General features: G+C 36.1%; 3 protein-coding genes across 4 annotated transcripts; 2 read left to right on the plus strand and 1 right to left on the minus strand.

Moving 5' to 3' along the window:
* The first annotated feature begins 5805 nt into the window (after window positions 1-5805).
* Window positions 5806-11502, plus strand: LOC107814367 (putative folate-biopterin transporter 2). Of its 2 annotated transcripts, none has more exons than XM_016639781.2 (5): window positions 5806-6769; window positions 9201-9460; window positions 9568-9663; window positions 9908-10078; window positions 10634-11502. In XM_016639781.2, the coding sequence occupies exons 1-5, from the start codon at window positions 6397-6399 to the stop codon at window positions 11237-11239; spliced, it is 1506 nt and encodes a 501-aa protein (XP_016495267.2). In that variant the 5' UTR covers window positions 5806-6396; the 3' UTR covers window positions 11240-11502. The 2 variants fall into 2 exon arrangements, with proteins under 2 accessions (XP_016495267.2, XP_075109512.1); XM_075253411.1 differs by having other exon boundaries at window positions 6582-6737.
* Window positions 11503-12370: 868 nt separating this feature from the next.
* LOC107814365 (enhancer of rudimentary homolog) lies at window positions 12371-21772 on the minus strand. The gene is made up of 4 exons (XM_016639778.2): window positions 21610-21772; window positions 19024-19117; window positions 15898-16018; window positions 12371-15459 (listed from the first exon to the last, which is right to left on the minus strand). The coding sequence occupies exons 1-4, from the start codon at window positions 21730-21732 to the stop codon at window positions 15366-15368; spliced, it is 432 nt and encodes a 143-aa protein (XP_016495264.1). The 5' UTR covers window positions 21733-21772; the 3' UTR covers window positions 12371-15365.
* Window positions 12408-13229, plus strand: LOC107814366 (pectinesterase inhibitor 6). The gene has a single exon (XM_016639779.2). The coding sequence runs from the start codon at window positions 12408-12410 to the stop codon at window positions 12993-12995; it is 588 nt and encodes a 195-aa protein (XP_016495265.1). The 3' UTR covers window positions 12996-13229.
* Window positions 21773-22688: the final 916 nt, after the last annotated feature.

The raw sequence follows: 22688 nt of genomic DNA on the forward strand, positions 1-22688 counted from the left end.
GCTCTGGGTGTCACCCATGAAGGGTGTGATGAGATTTGGGAAGAAGGGCAAGCTAAGCCCTAGGTTCATTGGTCCTTTTGAGATTCTTGATAGAGTAGGAGAGGTGGCTTACAAGCTTGTGTTGCCGCCAAGTTTATCAGTTGTGCACCCAGTATTTCATGTGTCCATGATTCGGAAGTATCACGACAATCCATCCCACGTGTTAGACTTCACTATTGTCCAGTTGGACAAATATCTGACCTATGAGGAGGAGCCGGTAACTATTCTAGACCAACAGGTTTGTTAGTTGAGATCGAAGAAGTTCCCTTCAGTTCATGTTCAGTAGAGAGGTCAGCCTACCGAGGCAGCTACCTGGGAGTCCGAGTCCGATATGCGGAGCCGTTATCTCCATCTTTTCCCCGACTCAGGTACTTCTTTTCTATGTCCGTTCGAGGACGAATGATTGTTTTAGAGGTGGTGGATATGATGATCCAAAAGGTCATCACTTGACTTTTGGGTCAATTTTGTGTTTCAAGGCCTTAAAAACCTCCTTTTATCTCACCTCGATTTGCATGCGTGGTCCGAACGTATATCTGAAATGCTTTTATGTGGAAATTTGATAAAAATGCTAATTTGGCCTTTAAAATTAAATTTAATTTGACTTCGGTCAATATTTTGGGTAAATGGACCCGGACCTGTAATTTGACAATCCCAGAGGGTCTGTAGAAAAATATGGGACTTGGGCGTATGCCCGGAATCGAATTCCGAGGCCCCAAGCCCGAGAAATGAATTTTTGAAGAAAATTGTTTAATTGAAATTTTAAGAGTTTTTGAAAATTTAAATGTATTTGAAATTGATGGTATCGAGACTGTACCTTGATTTCGAAGCCCAGTGCAGGTCTTATATGGTATTTAGGTTGAGCCTGTAAAATTTGGTAAGAAACAGACTTGCTATGACGTGAATCGGACCCTCGGTTGTTAAAAATGGAACTTAAGAGTTCAGGAGATTTTTCTTTGATTGTGATGCTAAATTCGTTGTTAAAGGTGTTAATTTGGCGATTTGATCGCACGAGTAAGTCCATATGATGTTTTTGAGTTAGTATGCATGTTTGGTTTGGAGCCTCGAGGGCTCGGGTGAGTTTCGGATAGGTTTTGGGGTGTTTTGGACTTAAGATTTTCTGTTGTTTTGATGCTTCTGGTGTGTTGGTGTATTGTTCTTAGCGTTCGCGAAGAAACTCTTGCGAACGCGAAGAGTAAGTCAGTATGATGGAATTTTTCCTCTACGCGGACGCGAAATATTGGGGGTGTTACCCTTCGCGAACGCGACCTGGCTATCGCGAACATGAAGGCCATTTGGCCAGGAACTGGGGGGAAAGGGATTTTACCCTACGCGAACGCGACATAGATCTAGCGAACGCGAAGGTCAAGGGGGTTAACCCTTCGCGAACGCGACAGGCTTCTCGCAAACGCGAAGAAGACCTGTCCAGTGAATTAAAAACATAACCAAAAATGGGAATAAGCCACATTTTTATATCTTTCCCTAAAATCAGACCTTAGGCGATTTTTTAAGAGCAAATTCAATCCCAAAACATAGGCATGTCTTCCTAAACTCATATCCTTCCTTTTCCATCAACACCCATTAGATTTCTAGGCTTAAATATTGTTCTTCCATGGTAGAAATTAGGGATTTAGGTAGAGTTAGGGCTTTTTGAATAATTAAAATTTACGCCTCATTTTGGGGTCAGATTTCGAAACTAATTGCATATTTGGGCTCGTGGGTGAATGGGTGATCGGGTTTTGGTCCGAACCTCAAGTTTTGACCAAGCGGGTCTGGGGTCAATTTTTGACTTTTTGGGAAAAATGATAGAAAAGTTATAATTAAGCATTAGGTATGAATTTTTTAGCATTTATTGATATTGTTAAATTAATTTGGACTAGATACAAGTAATTTGGAGGCGAATTCTAAAGAAAAAGCGGTGTTTGAGGCTTGAGTTGGCCGTGGAAATTCGAGGTAAGTGTTTAGTCTAATCTTAGCTTGAGGGAATAGGTATTGTGCTTTATTTGCTATGTGTTAGTGTAGTATACGGCGTATAGGTGTGGTAACGAGTATCTATATGTCGGTGTCAAGCATGCCCATGAGTCTTAAATTGTAATTGTTGTATTTCTTAATAAGTACTAGAATTGCCTAAATTGTTGGTTCTCCGTGTTGAGTAAGACCTATGATTAACTTGTGGTATTTGTTTATTGTTGAGCATTGGCTCCAGTTGAGGTTTAGATTGTGAAGTTAAGTGTTGGTACAAGTTTAGTTATAGCTGATTCCCTTGCCGAGGTGTACTTATTTCTTACTGTTGATTCCCTTGTCGGGACGTACTTATTTTTTATGGTTGATTCCCTTATCGGGATGCGTTTACTCTTGTTATTGATTCCCTTGACGGGATATTGTTTTTGCTATTATTTGGGTGAGGAAAGAGTGATAAAGCACGAAGGGTGATGTCGTGCACATTCATATTTACATTTGGTGAGGAAAGAATGATAAAGCACGAAGGGTGATGCCGTGCACATTCACATTTATGCATTTGGTGAGGAAAGAGTGATAAAGCACGAAGGGTGATGCCGTGCACATTCATATTTATACATTTGGTGAGGAAAGAGTGATAAAGCACGAAAGGTGATGCCGTGTATATTTTTATTGATATTGATGCATATGGTGAGGAAGAGAGATAAAGCACGAAGGGTGATGCCTGTATATTTTTATTGATATTGATGCATATGGTGAGGAAGAGAGATAAAGCATGAAGGGTGATGCCGTGCACATTTCTAATATTTATATGGTGAGAAAGAGAGATAAAGCTCAAAGGGTGATGCCGTGCACATTTTTATTATTTGATTGCATTGGTGAGGATTGAGAGTAAAAGCACGAAGGGTGATGCCGTGCACTTATTACCTGTTTATTTTGATTTCTTGACGTTTCGGTTCAAGTTCCTTAATTGTCTTATTCCACTACTAATGTGATTTATTATGTTAATGTTTCCCCCATAGCATGTTACCCTTTCCCTGTTACTTTTGAATTGCTTTTTCTACTGTTATTCTGTTAGATACTGTTTAGTTGCAGGTTGTTTGTTGTGGTGTCTTAGCTTCGTCACTACTTTGCCGAGGTTAGGCTCGGCACTTACTAGCATATGGGGTCGGTTGTGCTGATACTACACTCTGCGCTCTTTTGTGAAAATCTCGATACTGGAGCATACAGACCTTAGCTAGGGGTTGCTGCCTTCAGTCCACCAGGAGACCTGAGGTAGTCCTGCAGGCGTCCGCAGGCCTTGGCGTCCCCTCCCTATCTAGTTTTCATCTGTTCTTTACTATTTCAGAGGCAGACATGTACTTTCTTGTTCAACTTTATTTGTAGTTTTCTTAGACAGTCCGTGAGATTGTGACACCAGTTCTGGGTAGTTTATGTTATGGATTCGTATTGTTACTAGCTAAAATTGTTAAATTTTCATTCTTCCGCTCTATTAATTTTTGTTGTTTATAAATGTTAATTTATAATTGTTAATGAATAAAAAAGTAAAAAGGGTAAAATAATTGGCTTGTCTAGCTTACACTAGTAGGTGCCATCACGACTCCCGAGAGTAGGAAGTTCGGGTCGTGACAATAAGAGTTCAAGTTGTAGTATAAAGTCACGTCGTAATCAAAGAATCGTTTATATTGTGTCAACTTTTGTGTTTTGCCATAAATTTGAGTTATTATTTCACTTTGTGGCTATTTTTAGATTCCAATGACACCTTTGAGAATAGTGCAAAAATAAAATTATCACTACGAGAATTGAGAAAATGTTAATCTTTTTTCATGTAGTGTTTCTTAATTAATATCTAACAATTATCTATAATTATTTAGAAGGTTTAAATGTTAAGTTTATTTACATATAATTCAAATAACTCAGATATTTAACATGACAATGTCAAATATCAAAATGGAGAAAAAAAATTACTAGCTAAAGAATTTTTTATATTTTTAGATAGCCAACTAAAATGAGTTTTGAATTAAGAATAATATTTTCAATTACATTATTATAAAAATGGTTATTATTGAAAAATAATGTTTTAGAAACTGAAATTTTAAGAAAGAAATATTTTTTAAGTGATATCAACACACCAAATAAGAGTTCAAGTAGTATTAAAAGAGTTAAATCTTATCCAAAAAGTCATTCATTGTCTCAACATTTGATTGTTTTGCCATAAATATGAGTTATTATTTTGCTTCCTGACTATTTTTAGGATCCAATGACACCAGCAAGAATGACATCAAAAAAGAAAAATAGAAGAAATAGTTAATTTTTTCATGTAGTTAATATTCAATAATTATCTATATTTACTGAGAAAGTGTAAATTTAAAAATTATTTACATACAATCCAAATATCTTAAATATTTGACATGATTAGTGTCCGCACATCTGCGCGGGTACTAATACTAGTACATATGAAAACTATGTATCCATATTTTTAAATGTGTTGTTTTATTCGCAAGATATGCTCTAAGTGTTGTACTCTTAATTCGATAGTTTATTTAGTTAAATAAACAGATGAGTTGAGCTTCAACAAAATCACGTGAAAGTGTGAAACAACAATCAAAGAAAGTGCTAAGTCCTAGTATTAGAGTTCATTTCTTCGCTTCTGCTGCATGTGCACTTGTTCCCTCTTTTCCCACAACAAAATAAACAAAACAAAGTACAAAAAAGATGATAGAAAAATAGAAATCGAGCTTAATATGTATATTAAATTAAGACAGACATAAGGGAACGAGGTTTTTACTTATATTGATTTTTATTTATTTATCTATGTTACTTTTCTTGACGGAAAAAAATTAACGTAATTAGTGCACTTACCAACTTAGCTTAATTGATTTGTTGTTTCTGTCGTTACTGCTGCTACCACATTGTATTTTACCGCCTATGGTTTTTCAAATCCATAAAATTAAACCAACATTTGTACTTACAAAATGTTTAATAGCTTTTCTACTTAATTTTTTTATTTGCCAAATATATTGATATTCTCTTAATTAGAGCGTGTGTTACAACTTAGAAGGTGTCAATTTACACCAGTTAATTTACTATAGTTCGAATTTTTTTAAATATAAGATTCCAGCATAATGTGCTATAATTTCATAATGTGCTGGAGTTCTAACATAATATGTTGGAAGTTTATAGGCAGAAGCTCCATAATCCAACATATTATGCTGGAACTTTTCCTATTTCAGCTTGGATGTTTTTATCCAGATTTTATATACGCATAAAGTAGTGTCTATTTTTCAATAACTTTGCAAACATGACCATTTTTTTATTATCCATTCGAAAATTGGCTAGCTCATGCTAAATTGAAAAAGTTGTTGTAAAATTCTCTTTAATGCTTGACAAAAGAAGTTTTCCTCCATCCAAAATAATTTTTCTTTGTATTTTTTATCTGGTGTTTATTACTTTTTCTAGAGTTGGACTAATTTGAATTTACGAAAGTCTCACTTTCGAAGTAAAATGCTCCGTCCAAAGGACTCGAAACCTCTGGCTAAGGATAAATGGCGATAACTTTTGGTGATGAATAAAAAATGATTAGAATCGGATGATACAAATATTTGATTATCAGATTTAGAACCACATAAATATATATAGTACTAGAAATCACCGTTCTTTATAATTTAAGGAGATTATCAAATTACTCGTGGACTTTAACAAAGACAAAACAGTAGGTAGCCAAAAAAAAAAAAAAGAAGGAAAAAGCAGGTAGCCGTAGTCTTGGTTTGAAATGCTACTAGTTTTTATGACAGCCAATAATAATAACATACTATATACAGAAGTTGACGTGAAGTGTGAACAAAGATTTGTTAAAATCATCTTCTCCTTGTAATTTTCACCTGTCCCCTATAACCATTTCTTGAATTTATCTGTTTTTACCCTTTTGAGAGAGAGAGAGAGAGAGAGAGTAAAATTTAGTAGCAATATGCAAGTTGAAGACTAATTAATGGTCTTAGGAGACATATTTTTGGGCAACCTTGTGCATTTAGCAAAGAAAACAGATAAAGTTTGAATCTTTTTTCAGACAAAGTTAAATTCCATGTGAAAAACTAACCCAAGATATTCCCATTTGCTTGGAAGTTGACTTTTCAAGTTATTTTTTGTACCAAAATCTTGAAAACCCCCCAATCTTGAACTGGGTTCTCTTGTTTTTTTGAATCCATTTTACAGTTAGGGAGTATTCATAGTAAATTAGGAGAAATATCTCTAAAATCCCATGAGTAAAACAAGCCCAAGGGATCCCCATTTGCTTGGAAGTTGACTCTTCAAAACATTTTTTTGTACCAAAATCTTGAAAAGACTCAAATCTTGAACTGGGGTTTTGTTTTCTTGGTATTTTGAGATCCATTTTGGTGAGTTATGGGGGAAGAATCCAAACTTCAAATTCATAGTGAAGAAGAAGTTCAAGAAAGTGAGCAAAATAATGGGATCTGTTGTAGTTCTATGTTGTGTGCTCCAATCAACTGGTTTAAAATGCTAGCTGTGGAATTGCACTGGAGTTTTGTGTTTGGTGTTGTGATTGTATATGGAGTAAGCCAAGGACTTGGTGGAGCTTTTTCTATGATAGGGACAGAGTATTATATGAAGGATGTACAAAAAGTGCAGCCTTCTGAATCTCAGGTTTATTCTGGGATAACTTCAATTCCTTGGATTGTTAAGCCTTTATGGGGTCTTCTCACTGATGTTGTTCCGATTTTGGGGTATCGTCGCAGACCTTACTTCTTGTTCGCGGGTAAATTATGCAATGCCATTTTGATTTTTTTAGTTTCTTGATGATTTTAGAACTTTTCTTGATTATCTGTTGGCTTAGATATAGTTAATGTTGTTTAAGGCTGATAAAACTAGTTGGAATCTATCCATATAATCTTGTAGGACTTACTAAAAGTGGAAAATGCCATGCTATAAGTGGAGTTATCACTAAAAATGAAAATATTATTTAGTGGATTCCAGATGTCCACTAAATAACTGGGAATCTTGGTACAAAAGGATAAGATCCAGATGTGATATCTTTTCCAGAACTATAGTTAAACTTCTCTTCTCTTAGCCTCAGCTGTCATTGGAAGAATGAGAGTCATATAATTATCTCTTTATCTGAAGAGAGCTCTCATCAGTAAGGCTCAAAGCTAGAACCATAGTTAATTCAAAATAGCTTCTTTTGGTAGCCTGTTCAATATAGTTTTAGTTGGATCACCTAAAGGAATGCCTTGGAGCAACGGTAAAGTTGTCTTCATGTGACCTATAGGTTAGAGGTTCTAGCCGTGGAATCAGCCACTAATGCTTGCAACAGGATGGATTGCCTATGTCACACCCCTTGGGGTGCGGCCCTTTCCGGGACCTTGCGTGAACGCCGGATGCTTCGTGCACCGGGTTGCCCTTTTTTTAAGTATCTATTTGATCAAAGCTCTAGATGCAAAACCAATCTGCAGTGCCTACTATTGAGGTTTGTAAGTTTTACTAAGCATTCTTTGAAATACAAAATAGCAAGAGTTTAAAGGGGTAGAAAAGCATATAATTAGATGATCATGTGATTTTCCTGAGTAGATGAAGCAATGAATGATTCCCTTCTCTCAAATTTTTGTGTCGCTGTTTTAGTATTTTTTCTGGTTAAAGTTCTCTGTTTCTTGAAATGATATTGATCTGAGGTTTTTGACATTAGGAACTAATACCATAATAATATACATGAAATGATGTGGATCTTACAGTTTGTTACATGAAGAATCTTAAAGTAATTCAATTTGGTCAAAGAAGTACTGAACAACTTATAAGTTTAATCACATTCCTTTAAGAAGTATGTTACACCTTACCACGATTTGTTCCATCGAGTCTACTTCTGTCAAATTCTCTTTTTTGTGCTCATCTCTTTACTTTCGTGCATGAAAATGGAATGAAAACTTAGATGTATGTTTTATGTTGAGGTACTAATATTGAGCCCCAGCTATATAAGTGGCCCAACCCCCTAAACTTTGTTGGATTAAATTTAAATGGAGTGACAGGTCTAAGTGTCCAACAGAAATCAATCCATCAAAAGTATTCAGTTACCACAAGTTGGCATTGGTTATTCGATAACTTGTTAGCTACTAAGCAAACTCGTTAACAAAAGAAAAATGTGTTGTTCTTCAACTGCACACAACGTCTTCTAAATAGTAGAACTTCGCAATTATTGGTGCATTGGAGTGCGGCCCTTTCCCGGACACTGCGTGAATGCGGGATACTTTGTGTACCGGGTTGCCCTTTTTTGTAATGAATTCTTTGAAGGAGAAGGAATAATATGTGACTCCCAACCATGCTTATCAATTAAGTAAATGGTACTTTATCCATTGAAATGCAGAGAGACAGCGCAGAGTAGTTACAGGCGAACAGTTAACTTTCCCATTATAAATGCTGGGAGCTGAGGAAACCTAACATGGTTCTATCTCGTAAACATTCTTCATGTCACACCAAAATCCAAAAACTACAAACACTTAAGTTTCTAAATACAAGCAGGTTGCACTTGCGCTCCAAACACCTCTAATTCCTTTCCAGTTGAGCCAAAATCTTCTATCCTCATTGTCGAGCTTATTCCAGTCTGGCTCCAAAACAAACCATTTAATTTCCTCGGCATAACCCAGCTGCGGCACACATTTACTAACACGCTCCTGACCTGTTTAGCAATCTGACAGTGCAATAGGAGGTGGCTGAACTTATAGCATATGTTTAGAAGATCCTATTAGGCTTCATGAGTTTCAACTCTGTGCCATGATTCTAATTACTTTAAGATGCAAACAAATAGGTAAAAGCATTGACTGCTATAAGGTTCCAAGTCCATGTAAATGACTCCATTACATCCTATTAAGAACAAATTCCGTCTTTCTTTTCTTGCAGTTTGTTTTGAGTCAGTCAGCCGTGACCTAGAACGATAAAATTGGAAATGTATCTTGATCTTAGAAATGTTAACAGCCAAGAACACTGTATACATGGTATTCAGTCTTTTGAAGGAAGTATCATGGAGTTTGACATATATTTTGTTACTTAAGTTTTTACTTGATAAGGAGACATCTATATTGACTAAAAGAATTCAGTGAAAAAAAATGACTGAATATCTTCTGTGTCAAATTATTTCATTGGTATATTTGCAATTTTTTTCTGTTCTTTCTATCAAAGTACAGCTTTTTCAATGATTCCAGGTTCTCTTGGAGTTGTCTCCATGCTGTTTTTATCATTGCACAAGAACTTGCATATTGTGTTTGCACTACTCTCCTTGACCGCAGGAAGTGCTGGGGTTGCAATTGCGGACGTGACAGTTGATGCATGCGTTGCACAAAACAGTGGTTCTCATCCTTCCCTCGCAGCTGATATGCAAAGCTTATGTTCCTTGAGTTCCTCAATTGGTGCTCTAGTCGGATTTTCTTTAAGTGGTACCTTAGTTCACTTACTTGGCCCTCTGGTTAGCTTTCTATCCATAATTTAAACAACTTACTATATTCTCATTAAAGTCTAGCGAATATTCAAATATAGTAAGATTACTTCTGAATCCTTTTCTCTTAATAAAAGGGGGTGTATGGCTTATTATCCATACCAGCTGTGCTTGTGTTTTTGGTCGGAGTTTTGCTCAAGGAACCTCAAACATACAACTTTGCTTATCAACAGGTACCTACACCTCATCTGACTACTTTTAGTGAATAGGTCAGTCTCTAAAATCCTAAGGGCTTTTTTTCTTTTTATCCTGCCAGCCCAAAATAATTACAGGCGGTAGCCCAAATATACAACACATACACTGATTATGTATAATATGTATATTTATGCTTAATATACAAAACATATATACTTTACCGGCTATTATTGTTTTTGGTGCCCAAAAATGTAATTATCCCAAATCCTAATGCATCCTCAGGTAAACCAGAACTTCACTGATGCTGCCAAGGCTATGTGGAAAACTTTGAAATGCCCGGAAGTTTGGCGACCATGTCTTTATATGTACTTGTCCTTTGCACTGAGTTTAGATATCCAGGAAGGAATGTTCTACTGGGCAACAGATTCAGATGGAGGACCACATTTTTCGAAGGTGGAATAACTGCTAGACATGTTACGTTCCAATTAAGCCAAGTACATAGTAGAATCATAAATTCCTTAAACTTACTGTTAATTAAAGGAAACTAATACACTATCTGTCTCAATTTATATGTCATACTTCCCTTTTAGTCTATCCCAAAAAAAATATTATACTTCCTTGTTTAGGAACAATTTAGCTTTAAACTTTCTATTTTACCCTTAATGAATTGATTTAAAGTCATTCAAATCTTTGATTTGTTTTAGACCACAAGTTTCAAAATCTTCTTTTCTTTCTTAAACTCCGTGCCGAGTCAAACACTGTACATAAATTGGGATGGAGGAAGTAACTCATTTCCAAAATATCCAACATGTAGGCTTTAATTAGAGTGGGGAGACGTCACACGAGAGGTTCTGCTGTTACTTAGAGTATCCTCTCTCTATCTAACAATACCAGATTAATGATATGATGACAAAAACAAATAAGGGATGATTAGACTAGGATTAATTATTTGTACTCTTTTGGGGATAACAATGGAAATGTAATTCTGTAAACAATTTACTCCTGCAGGAAAGTATCGGATATATATCAGCAGTAGGCTCCGTTGGATCGCTATTGGTGACTATACTGTACCAATATGGATTGAAAGACTATTGTTTCCGAGACCTGCTCTTTTGGACTCAGTTACTGCATGGTCTGTCAGGAATGCTAGACTTGCTGCTGGTTTTACGTTTAAATTTGAAATTTGGCATTCCCGATTATTTCTTCGTGGTGATAGACGCAAGTGTATCTCAAATGATTGGACGACTAAAGTGGATGCCGCTTCTTGTTCTGAGTTCTAAGCTCTGTCCTCCTGGCATTGAAGGCACATTTTTCGCCTTGCTCATGTCAATCGACAATACTGGACTTCTTACGTCAAGATGGGGAGGTGGATTGTTGCTTCATGTCTTTAAAGTTACAAGGACACAGTTTGATAATCTCTGGCTCGCCATCTTGATAAGGAACATTTTGAGAATCACTCCACTTTTTGTACTGTTTTTGGTTCCAAGAAGCGATCCTAACTCCTCTAGCCTTCCTGATGAAGTGTCGGATTCAAAAGAAAACATTGAAACTCCAGCAACCGAGAATGAAAATATTGAACTTGTCGCTCTGGTTCGCAACATGGATGCTAGATAGCGGATTATACACGTTTTATGGAAGTAACACCATACTTATAGAGATAGTTACGAGGTACAAGTTTTAGACACCATCTATTATTTCGTTTAAAGTTTAGATGTTGGATAGAAGATTCATTTTTCTGTATCTTTTTGAGTTTTTGTCACATAGATAACAAATGTGAACATGGAAACTACAGTCTGAAAACATGTAAAACACGTATCTCTTGTGGATCGTATATGGACATTGTGATTCACACGTTCAGCTTGTGATTTTTCATTTAAGGCTCAATTTTCTGTATATTGGATGTTATTGTTATCATATTTGTAAATTCTTGTTTAGAGCTTGAAACTGCAGAAATGGATTGTGCTATATGAAACCTCAGAGATGCTTTTTTGCAACTATATTTAACTTCTCAGGAGTTTTTACAGTTTCTTATTTTGTTGTTCCTTTTTTTTTTTTTTTAATTTAAATTTTATGTTCTGAATGCCTTTTCAAGAACTCCCCCTAAGTTGTTTGGAACCCACAGGAAAAAGGAAAGGAAAAGAAGAGGAAAGAATGAAAAGTATACTTCTTTTTTGTTGGTTAAGAGGGGAAAGAGAACAGTATTTTCCCTGTAATAAACGGTTAATAGTGATGATTTTCTTTTTTTACTTAGGCATTCGAGATCTCGACTAATTCGGACTCGCGTTGGTAGGTCTGCTAAGGGGTAAGACGCTTCCTACCAAGAAAGTTTTCATTCCAAAGACTCGAATCCAAGACCTCTACTTGAAGGTGGAGGGATCCGAACTATCCTACTACACTTGGTGGGTTAAAAAAAATAAAGATTTGATTTATCTCATATTTTCTTGATTTTCTCTAGTTTCACTTCCTTTTCCTTAGTTTCCAAAAAAGTGTTGTTAGAAATAGATATAAACAGCTTTTTCTCCTGTATTAATGTGAACCTCACCTGCCTTTTTGGCCCTTTTACATGATCATCATTATTCCCCTGACCAATTCCCTCTTATCTAAGACACTTACCTCTTTTAATGTATTCATCACCTTCTTGCTTCATAACTAACTACCCAAAAAAAGAAACTGGCCAACTTTATCCTAGTTATTCATATACCATATTTCTTTAAAAAGGGGCTTCGTATAAGCATTATTACCAATTTTTATTTGCTTCAATCAAATCTCTTTACTTTTATTCATGACTTGGAAATTTATGTTAGTTTTAGCATGGCTAAGTACACTAATTTGTTTATCAACTGCTTCGAGTAAGGGAGGAGAAAGTTATGTTCGCGATGCATGCAGTGTGACTCGATACCAGGACCTCTGCATGCGTTTGCTAGCATCATTCTCGAGCACGGCCAAGAACAACCCTAGCAAGTGGGCCCGGGCCGGGGTCTCGGTGACAATAAGCCAAGCTAAAGGTGTCACTCAATCCCTATTGAAATTGAAGAAACACAATTCCTTGAAAGGGAGAGGAAGAGTTGCTCTTTTGGATTGTGCTGAATGTTTGCAAGATGCACTTGACAATCTTCACAACTCACTTGGTGTGCTAAGGAAACTTAGCAGCCAAACTTTTAATGACCAAATGGGAGATGTGACTACTTGGCTAAGTGCTGCACTTACTGATGAAGATACTTGTTTAGATGGATTTGAAGACCAAAGGAGGAGAAAACAAGTTAAGTTACTCTTAAATAGAGTCACAAATGTGAGTTACATGACCAGTAATGCACTTGCTTTGGTTAACAAGCTTGCAACAACTGGACCAGAATGCTTAGAAAATTCATAGAAGAAATTAGAGATTTTTCTTACATCTGGTAAACAATTACTTCCTTATATGTAATACCAACCATATCAATATTTTTGGGTCAATTTTACTTTTTTATTCCCCTTAAGCCGAGGGTCTATTGGAAACAGTCTCTCTACCTTCACTAGGTAGGGATAAGGTCTACGTATACGCTACCCTTCCTAGACCCCACTTATGTTAATGTTGTTGGTCAATTTTACTTTTTTATTCACTGAAGATATTTTCTCCTCTAATTGAAAGTGCATTATAGTTCAACATGACAGTGTCGCATAAGAGTTGAAGTTGGTATTTATACTTTAACTTGAGTTTACACGTTGGAGAAAGAAGCGTATTTTACAATGAAATAAATGTTATTTGAAAATGACAAGTAAAACAAGTAGACACATCATCCTTCTTAGAAAATCACATTCATGGATGTCTTCACAACAAGTAATATCCTTTTTTTTTAAAGGCAAAATACATAAGTTACCATCTGAACTATGGACCAAATCTCTGTTACACACTTTCTGGTAATGAAAATCATCTTACACACTCAACCTTTCAAAAGTGTAGCTAAGATACACTACTTTTGATAGCTGGCGCGCGCGTGTTTTACACAAAAAAAGAGGCGCGTGAATATAAAACTTTCGGGTCTAAACCATTATCTAAATGCAACATGTCCCCGGCCTTTATTAATTTTTTTTCTTTTCTATTTTTAGTTATTTCATCTCCAAATAATTTGGTCTCTTTTCCACACCCCCACCTCACACCCCACCCGTTTTCGTTTTCCCTTGGACATCTACTTTGTCTTCTCCATAGATTAAACTCTGAAACACAAAAAATAGTTTTAGAGCTAGGTCCAAGTTCCAAATTAATTAGTCATCTCCTTCAAGTTTAAATATTTTTAGATCTGCTAATGAAATCAGTGACTGATTTCTCCACTTGTTTTCATAACTTTATTTTTAGATCTGCTGATTCTTTTTTTGACTTCAAAAATTTAATTTTTTTTGAATGAGTGTGAAGGAGTTTATAGTGTTTGCAGGTTTTGCTCTAAAAATTAATGGCGTTAGTGGTGGCTGTCATGGCCAACACTTAAAGCACCATCATTTTTTACTTTTTTTTTCCTTTTCCGCCAACGAAGTGCCATGCTGAATAATAAGATCGTTTGTTGAACTCATGAAAGGGTGTTCATTTTTGTGCATTTTCAACTTGAAATAGATTCTTTCTGATGGGTATTTCCATGGCTGTTGGAGTTTAGAGGAGTAATTCAACGGATGTGGGGGCTTGAAGAAGATGAGAGACGTGGGGGAGGGACGGGGGGTTATTTTTCGTTTTTTCTTGTTTTCTTTTAAATATATCAATTATGATGTAAATTTAGTATTTTTCTTTTTTGTTCCTTGAGTTAGGACATTGTCACGACTTTATTGGTGCATGACATTACACATATTTTAAAAAAGTGGTGCGTCTTAACTACACTTTAGAAAAGTTAAGTGTGTAAGGTAATTTTTGTCCGTAAAAAATGTGTAATAAGGATTTGGTCCATAATTCAGGGGGTAACTTATGTATTTTGCCTTTTTTAAAAGTAATATCCATTCATATTTCAACTTTGACGTAGTTATTGTCTAAACACTAGCAAGAAATACATGGTTTTGAAGGAGGGCATTACAAATTAAACAAAAACAAAAATAAAAACGATATAGAAACAACCAAAGAATTCATATACCATCAATGAGTGATTTGATGATGAAATTCCTAAACCCTTAATCAGAGATCTCGGTTTCAAGCCTCGGGAATGGCACAAACTCCTAGTAGGAAGAAACTACTCAAGACAGCATTTCAGATTAAGGATGCATAAAGTAAAGCAAAAAACAACGAGTTGGGCAACAAAACCTATCCAACTCAGACCACTTTTGGGCTTCCTTTCCTTAATAAGGTGTCTATGTCCAACCAAGACTTGCTCATGCCCACCTATTTGATCAAGTATATACTATATTTACAAGAAACCACACTCATTTATCATAGATAAACTTGTATATATATCCACTATAAGTAGCTGAAAAGTACAGGAAGTTTCATAAAATCACTATCACGTTCAAAATGCTCGTACAATTTACGGAACTATGCAAATTATACATCCACGATTCAAATTGCAAGGCCACTACAGCGTGCTGTTCCGACAACAGTTGGTTTCCAGTTGAACTTTTGCAAATAGGATTTGGATTTCAGGGAAAAGAAGCATATCATACATAGTGTTCCCATTGTAAGAGATTCTTACTCCAGACTCTGACCCTCCAGTTCATGGCCTTTTCTTCATAAAAGGCAATAGGAAATTAACTGAATATGGTAGATAGAAACTAGCCTCTAAAACAATAGTCAATGTGATGCCAGCCTTTTCAGGTGTTGCAATGTTTTCTGTTTTATCCATTGTCGGTCATAGGGCAGGTAAGCCTGGAGTGAGTGATCATACCTGCAAGTCATAAAAGAATGCTGGAATTAATTACATTTCAACAGCGTAGTGAGTGCTAAGAATCGTGTCTAAGTATGATGGACCACGGGCCAATCATTTGATGTGCACATAGCAGTTCATCCGGTTAATAAACAGAAGTACAGATACCCGAGATGTCTAAAGAAAACATGCTTATGACATCTGTGTGTGTTTCAAAATCACTGAGATGAACAGAAAATTTTGGTGCAGAAAAGAGGTAGGCATGCATCGACCTGCTCTCACGGTTTTACTGGGTTGTTGTATATATGCTTTTGCTGTGTAAAGGACAGAATGTGTAACAGTTGCATATTTCTCTGGCTTGGGATTCTATACAGGGGGCGCATGGGTGGACTCTGAGTGTGTGCATGCATGAGAGAGAGAGAGAGTGAGAGAGTGAGAGAGAGAGAGAGAGAGTGGTACACTAGAGCACTCATATCAGCAAGCCCATCTATGAAATTGTAAAGATCTGAAATATCATAAGTAATTTCTCTGATGGCTGGGTTCAATTCCTTGAGTTTCCTCTCATACAAAGCACAAATTCCTGCAGGCAAAAAACTTTGTAAAAAGGGTAATAGCAGAAGAGAAGAAAAGAAGATGAAAACTGTAACTTAATTTACATGCAGATAGTAACAAATTTAGCCAAAAAAAAAAAAACTTGTTTCCCCTGAAGATTTTCTCCCTTCATCTATAACCACAACAATCATTCATGTGCCTCCATTTTCCAAGCCAAGGAAGGACAATTAGGAGCAAGAAAGAAAAACACGTTCCACCGACACCCCTTACCCTTCTTATAAATCATATAAATTCCAGAAAGGATGAGAATTTGAGAAATATGCAAGTAAAACATTACTAACAAGATTCTCTCCCTTCGAATAATACCATCCCATTCTCCTACCCCATCAAATAATATCATTTTTTTATAAGGTAAATTGTATTAATCAAAAGGGAGAAAACTCCCGTATACAAGAAGTATACCAAAAAGTAGAGAATTTACATCACCCATCAAATAATATCATCCCACTATCCTTCTTTACTTCAAATCATAGAATGCTTAAAATTTTGAGCTTTGCTTCCATCCAAACTTTTTTCAAAAGTTTTGGTTATGAAGTTGGTTTTATTGAAGTTGTTGGGAAAAATTACCCCCTCACAAAAAGTATACAGAAGTATAAGAACCTACACCTATTTCTTTACAAAATTCATACTGTAACCTACTACCTACGACATAAAATTTGAGACTTTTACTGAAAACAAGGCACCAATCACCGTCACCAACCACCAACTAAAAGTACCCACATACAATAAATGTAGGTTCTCTTTTTAGTCTGCCTCTCTAATTTTTCTCATCCCTCTAACACACCTTTCTAGTTCTCCATGATCCTAATATTCCGCAATAACAAGCCAGACTCACCTTTATCCAGACCCCTTCCCCATCTTGCCTTTATCCTTCATACTCTCTTAATTCTACCTCTAGTATACCCCCTCCTATGTCTCTCATGTAAGGTACCAGCAGCTCCTTGTGATGCCCTAGCATCCCATCACATTTGTTGTATCTCCCTCCAAAAACAGAGGAGGGTCCTCCTTAGATGCTTCTGAGATGGCCTTAAAGGCACCGACCTTGTGTAATAAAGAGGATAAACCTTGAAAAAGGGTCTGGTTGAGCTCTATTGTACTGAGAAATTACCCTACATAGACATTTCTACAACCACTTTCCTTTTTTGGGCACATTCATTACCAAGTTCACTACTTCCTCCATGCTTGAAGCACACCATAATATATCAGGTGTAGTTTCGTCCTTGCCCATCCCCTTCAATTTCATGGTCGGAGTGTTGGAACTCTAGAGTATTTGCACAATGGGTCAATTTCTTTCTCCTCTATTTACAGAAATTATCTCCCATCAATACTACCCATACCATTGTTTTGGTATGACTGTGATTCTTGACCATTTCTATCTTTCCCAATTTAACCTAGTTCTTCTGACGCGTTAATTGGGCAACATACGCATCCAGTGTGTTAGACTTACCCAACTCTAATCGGCCTGTGTTGGTTTGGGTATTTTACATCTTCATTGGATGACACTAACTCTTGCCTCCGACTTACCAGATTCATAAACCACCTTGGTTGTTTCAATCGGTTCCCTAAATTCAAGATATTTATTTGTGTTCACTAGGTACCCTAATTTCAAGATTTGTATTTGTCACTTGTCCCTGTGCTATTCTCATTTTTGAAACCTTACTTTAATGCACCGGTCTCCAGCTTACTAGTAAGGTATTCTTTTTACTACTCAAGGATGATTTCAAGATGGGCTAGATCTTAATGCAAGACAGTATTGACACACCAAGCCATAACAGTTTTTTTGACTCCACCTTGTGCCTCCCGGACCCCACATGAGCTATCAGGACCTCAGATTTTGATTTCACAAATCACGGGTACAAACATAGCACTGAGTTTTGGGTACTGCATGTTCCTGAAAATCAACTAATTTGTCACTTGCTTCATTGACTATGCAATTAGCAGAGGAACCTACTCGAATTGACTCTCGTGATAAGTAATTCTCCGATCTTCTTTTTTCATTGGTAAAAAAATAAATTTATTTATTTAATGAGCAAAAGACAATGCTGAGAGAGTTTAAAAAAAACGGAACAGTAACCTCTACAAGTTATGTAAAGCACTAATGAAGCCAATCATGGGGAAGCTCTATCCGTTTTTACGGGCTGAATGGGTTGAAGGCTTGCTTTATTAATCTCTACGCGTCAGTCATGGCCTGGATTTGGGTCGTGATATTGTTAGTGTTTTACAAGCCTTGGTGAAAGTAACCACCTATGAATGCAAAGTATCACCAATAGTGAAAAGCAAAACAATGTATTGTTAAGATTTAAGAAGACCCTACCCTCAGCATAACAATCACACTCATCCCTAGAAAGTAAGTGACTACGTCCATATAGGTTCCAGTTCCTTTCTACTATCTAATCCATCAAAGAAGTGATTCTCCAATTGCCTTGATTTCCTTTACCTGGAAGTCAAAAGATATGCGTCGTTCATAGGCTCATCCTAGTTCAGAAAAATTCCTGTACAACGTAATCTAAATGTGTGATGAACAAAATGGAAGTTCAGAACAACGTACTTGAATTAGCCAGACCAAAAATTTTTAAAATTCAATGAGAAGGCAATGGATGAGTGTTAGTCTATGTTGCTCGGACTCTCCGAAAATGTCCCCAGGTGCGTGTCAGATCCTCCAAAAGCAGTGTATTTTTGGAGGATCTGACACGGGTGCGGCAGCATTTTGGAGAGTCCGCGCAACATAGGTGTTAGTCATAGAATGCAAAGCATGTAGGATTCTAGTTAAAGATTTCAAGCAGCTGATACAAATAATGTTGATTGATAAAAAAAAGTTTGTGATCTTGACAATTTTTCCTAGGTTTGTGCATTATTTCTGGTTGACTACATTCAAAGGAAATAGCAAATATTGTCTCAAAACAATTACATAGGTAATCACAAAAGGATAAATATCAAGAGTGTATGTATTTGTAGTAGTGCTATGATACATACCGTCCATAGCTTGGCTTATTGATTCGTAATCCATGAAAGTGCGAGTTGCTCTATTCTGAGATGTTTGCATGAGAATAATAGTATGCCGGTTTGCCTGCATAACACCCAAAGAGTTGTCAAATAAATATGCAGGTAACTTTTGCCTTCATTTTGTTCTCCATGTATTTAAGTTATAAGCATCATGCCAGTGAGAACATGTTGTCCCATAGAGCATTCCTATTAGTGTTCAAGCTTTACCCCTTTTCAGAATCAGAATGCAAATACAGCTTACCTAAAAATCTGTAAGCTCGATGAAGTAGCTGTATTCTCTTTGGGGATGTCCCAAAGTCCAAAAGTGCCTTACATAACTTGGGACAGGATTTTTAGATTTTAAAATCAGAACTATGTAGATTAATTTCTCTCAACTGTTAGTAAAATGTTGTTGCAGATGTATCAGAACTTTTACCTCTAGCTAGATGCATATCGTGCGTCTTTGTAAATGTCTTTGGCACGAAAGGTAGACAAAGTGGACAAAAATGTCTATGTATGTGTTCGTTTAGACAATATTACAGATAGAGGATTGGAGACTTTGGGCACCTTAGCTTTAAAAAAAGAGTAAAAGCCATATTCGAGGATAAGAAACATAATTCACGAAGAACATCTCTTTCCACGGAAAGAACATTTTAAAAAAGAAAGTGATACAGTACGTCCCAGGATAAGGATCATAAATCACGAAGAAAATATCTTTCCACTGAAAGAACATTTCAAAGAGAAAGTGATCCAGCACAGCCCAAGCAATCATACTATAAGGTAAAGATGATAAAACAAGATGTCAAATTATAATGTTGCCCAAGAAAAACGAGACAAGACCTTATTGAAGCAGCATCAGATGGTGTAGCCATGAGAGAGCAACAGGATACCATTGCAAAAGAAACTAATACCAAGCATAGGAATCAATAAACGTCCTCAATATATAGGGCTAAGACGTTCAAAATCAGTAAAGACAGGCTTAAGTACCAAAGGCTCAGTCACAACTAGAAAAGAAGTTCTACCTACTCTAATCGTTTCATTTTATTTCAGAGTGGAACTTCCTCAAGGAAGTGTTTCTTGCACCCCAGTTCACCCCCAGAAAACAATAAACTTAATAGATAAATTAAGAAAACCAAAAGTAAAAGAGGGACAACTGATTTACTCATCAGTTCAGCATATCTGCTTTTACAATATGTCAACCACCACATGACAACGCAACAATTACAGACACATATCATCAGTGGGATATACTTAGCACAAAACTGCTCCCTTAACCATCAATTTTGCTACCATAGAATTCCTAGAGGGCACAACCTATTCTAGTGTAACTATCCAATAGAAATATACTATCTTTATTGCAACATTATTACAATGATCATCCCCAAGGGAGGGGGGATAGTATGCATAATAAGAAGCTTATTTTCATTCATTTTTTAAAACAAAGGTGATGTTTGGGCCAGATTGAGTGCACACAATATAGGTGTCGGGTAAAATTGTCTACCAAAACCAAAGCTAATTATCTCAAACTGAGTGTTGTAGCTGGGCTAAAAACTGAGATTTACAGAATGTCACTCATATGCCTCAATCACTCAACCATACCCTTGCAGCCGAAATTGTTGTCTCTATTCATTCTGAAGTGTTCAACTATTTTATACTTTCAAGAAAATTTATGATTGCATATAATCGTTGAAAACCGAAGCTTAATTCACCGGAAATGTCTCACATAGTTCCATCAACTATTAACTACCTCATTTACTCCAAGAAACATAAAGGATAAAAGGCACTCCAACGCCAAAACACACAACTGAACTAAGTAGTGCATGCTTCAAATCTTTGTTTTTTTGTTGTTGTGGTAACCGAGAAAGCCTCGAGGGCCAATAGCAGACGATTCGAAACTCAATGAATAATGGGCCAGCCCCTCTACCCATCTCCATTCAAATACCAGGCTTTTGTCTACGGCAGCGTTCGAACCCGTGAGGAGTACTTAGCCTACACAAGACCAAAGCCCTGGAGTGCATGGTCCAAAATCTCACCCATGAGATTCCCCTTTCCCCCATTTGCAGACCCCCCCCCCCTCCTCCCACAAACAACCCACAAAATAATTTTAATAATGAAGCTAAACAAAGATGAGATTAAATCTATAGCCTAGTGGTTGAAGTTTTAGGTTACACTCAAGTCATATTGGTTCAAATCTCACCAATATCATTCCCGTCCCACCCCGCCAAAAGAAAAAAGTAACCAAAAAAAAAAAGATAACGTAACCAGTAGCTTTGTAATCATTTATCAGTTTAAATTAAGATAGAGGGCTAATTAGTTAAAGGCTTTAAGCCAGCTGAAAGCATAATCATCTCAGCAAACAGAAGACAAAAAGTAGAGGGTAAAAACAAATAATCTACACAAAAAATTTCAACTTTAACATGAAAACACCGCCAATTTCTATTTTGCACTCCTATGGCATTAAAAATGACCTAAATACACCCAAATTGAAGAAAGAAAGAAAACAGAACCCTAACAATCACATGATATACAATCAAAGTAGCACGAAAATAATGTTTGAATTGGAAAAATGATATTTACCATTACGAATGAAGAACGACGAGGCTTGTATTTTGATGAGTTTGCAAACAGAGAAAACGAAAAAGCCGCAGGAATAAAGGAAGGGGAAAATCTGAGGGCTGCTTTGATAGTCGCGTTTAGCATACACAATTTGTTGACAGAGTCATGTCTTTGTCCCCAATTTGTGTGAATTTGAATATTATTTTTTTTAAAGTTCTTTTTCGGCTAGAATTTACATGTTTAATGTAGGAGTTTAGACATAAATTCCAAGTTTTTTTTTTTGAAATTTGGAGTTTCATCCCGAGCCTATCGAAAATTGTACATTTATAAAGTAGGGGTAAGGTCAGCATACACACTACGCTCTTCAAACTACACTTATAGGATTGAAGTGGGTTTGTTGTTGTTGTTATTGTTGTTGTTGTTGTTGTTGTCGTCCGAGTTTCACTAAAGTTTGATTTGAAGATAAATATGTGTTTGGTTATAATTTTTACAACTTGGATGTACTTTTTCCCAAAATCATGCAACATAATTTATACCCAACAATTTGTAAAAACTATCAACATCACTCTAACTTAGTTATCCTACCTTAAACAAATAATTAAACATGCTTAATGCTTAACTATATTCGTATTTTTTTAGTAGAAATGATAGTGAAAGTCGATGAAATTGATTTTTTTGAAGATGAAGAAAATTTGATAATCACAATGTAGAATTTTGTTGGCGAAGTTTTCTTCGTCTCATTACCTTGATCTTCTTGTTCTTTTTTTTTAAGTTATAGTTTCTCTTAATTATAGGCAATAACAAAGGGAAATGAGTGTTTGATAGTTGGCGGGGTATTTAATTCTAATGGATAGATGGGGTCCTTTTATAAATTCTACAAACTTGGGGCAAATGTTTAAAATCAAAAAGAATTTCAAGTTATAGATTCTCCGTGAAAAATTGGTTCAAAGAACTTTTTCAAATTTGAAAATCTATCTTCAAGTTGAATTTGAAAAATTATAAAATTTTCATAACCAAACATTGTTTTGAAAAAAATGGAAAAAGAAAAAAATAGTTATGTACAAACGAGCTGTGCAGAGAGATAAAAAGCATGGGAAAAT

The sequence above is a fragment of the Nicotiana tabacum genome, chromosome 5 (genome assembly GCF_000715075.1).
Source record: "Nicotiana tabacum cultivar K326 chromosome 5, ASM71507v2, whole genome shotgun sequence".
Classification (NCBI taxonomy): domain Eukaryota; kingdom Viridiplantae; phylum Streptophyta; class Magnoliopsida; order Solanales; family Solanaceae; genus Nicotiana; species Nicotiana tabacum.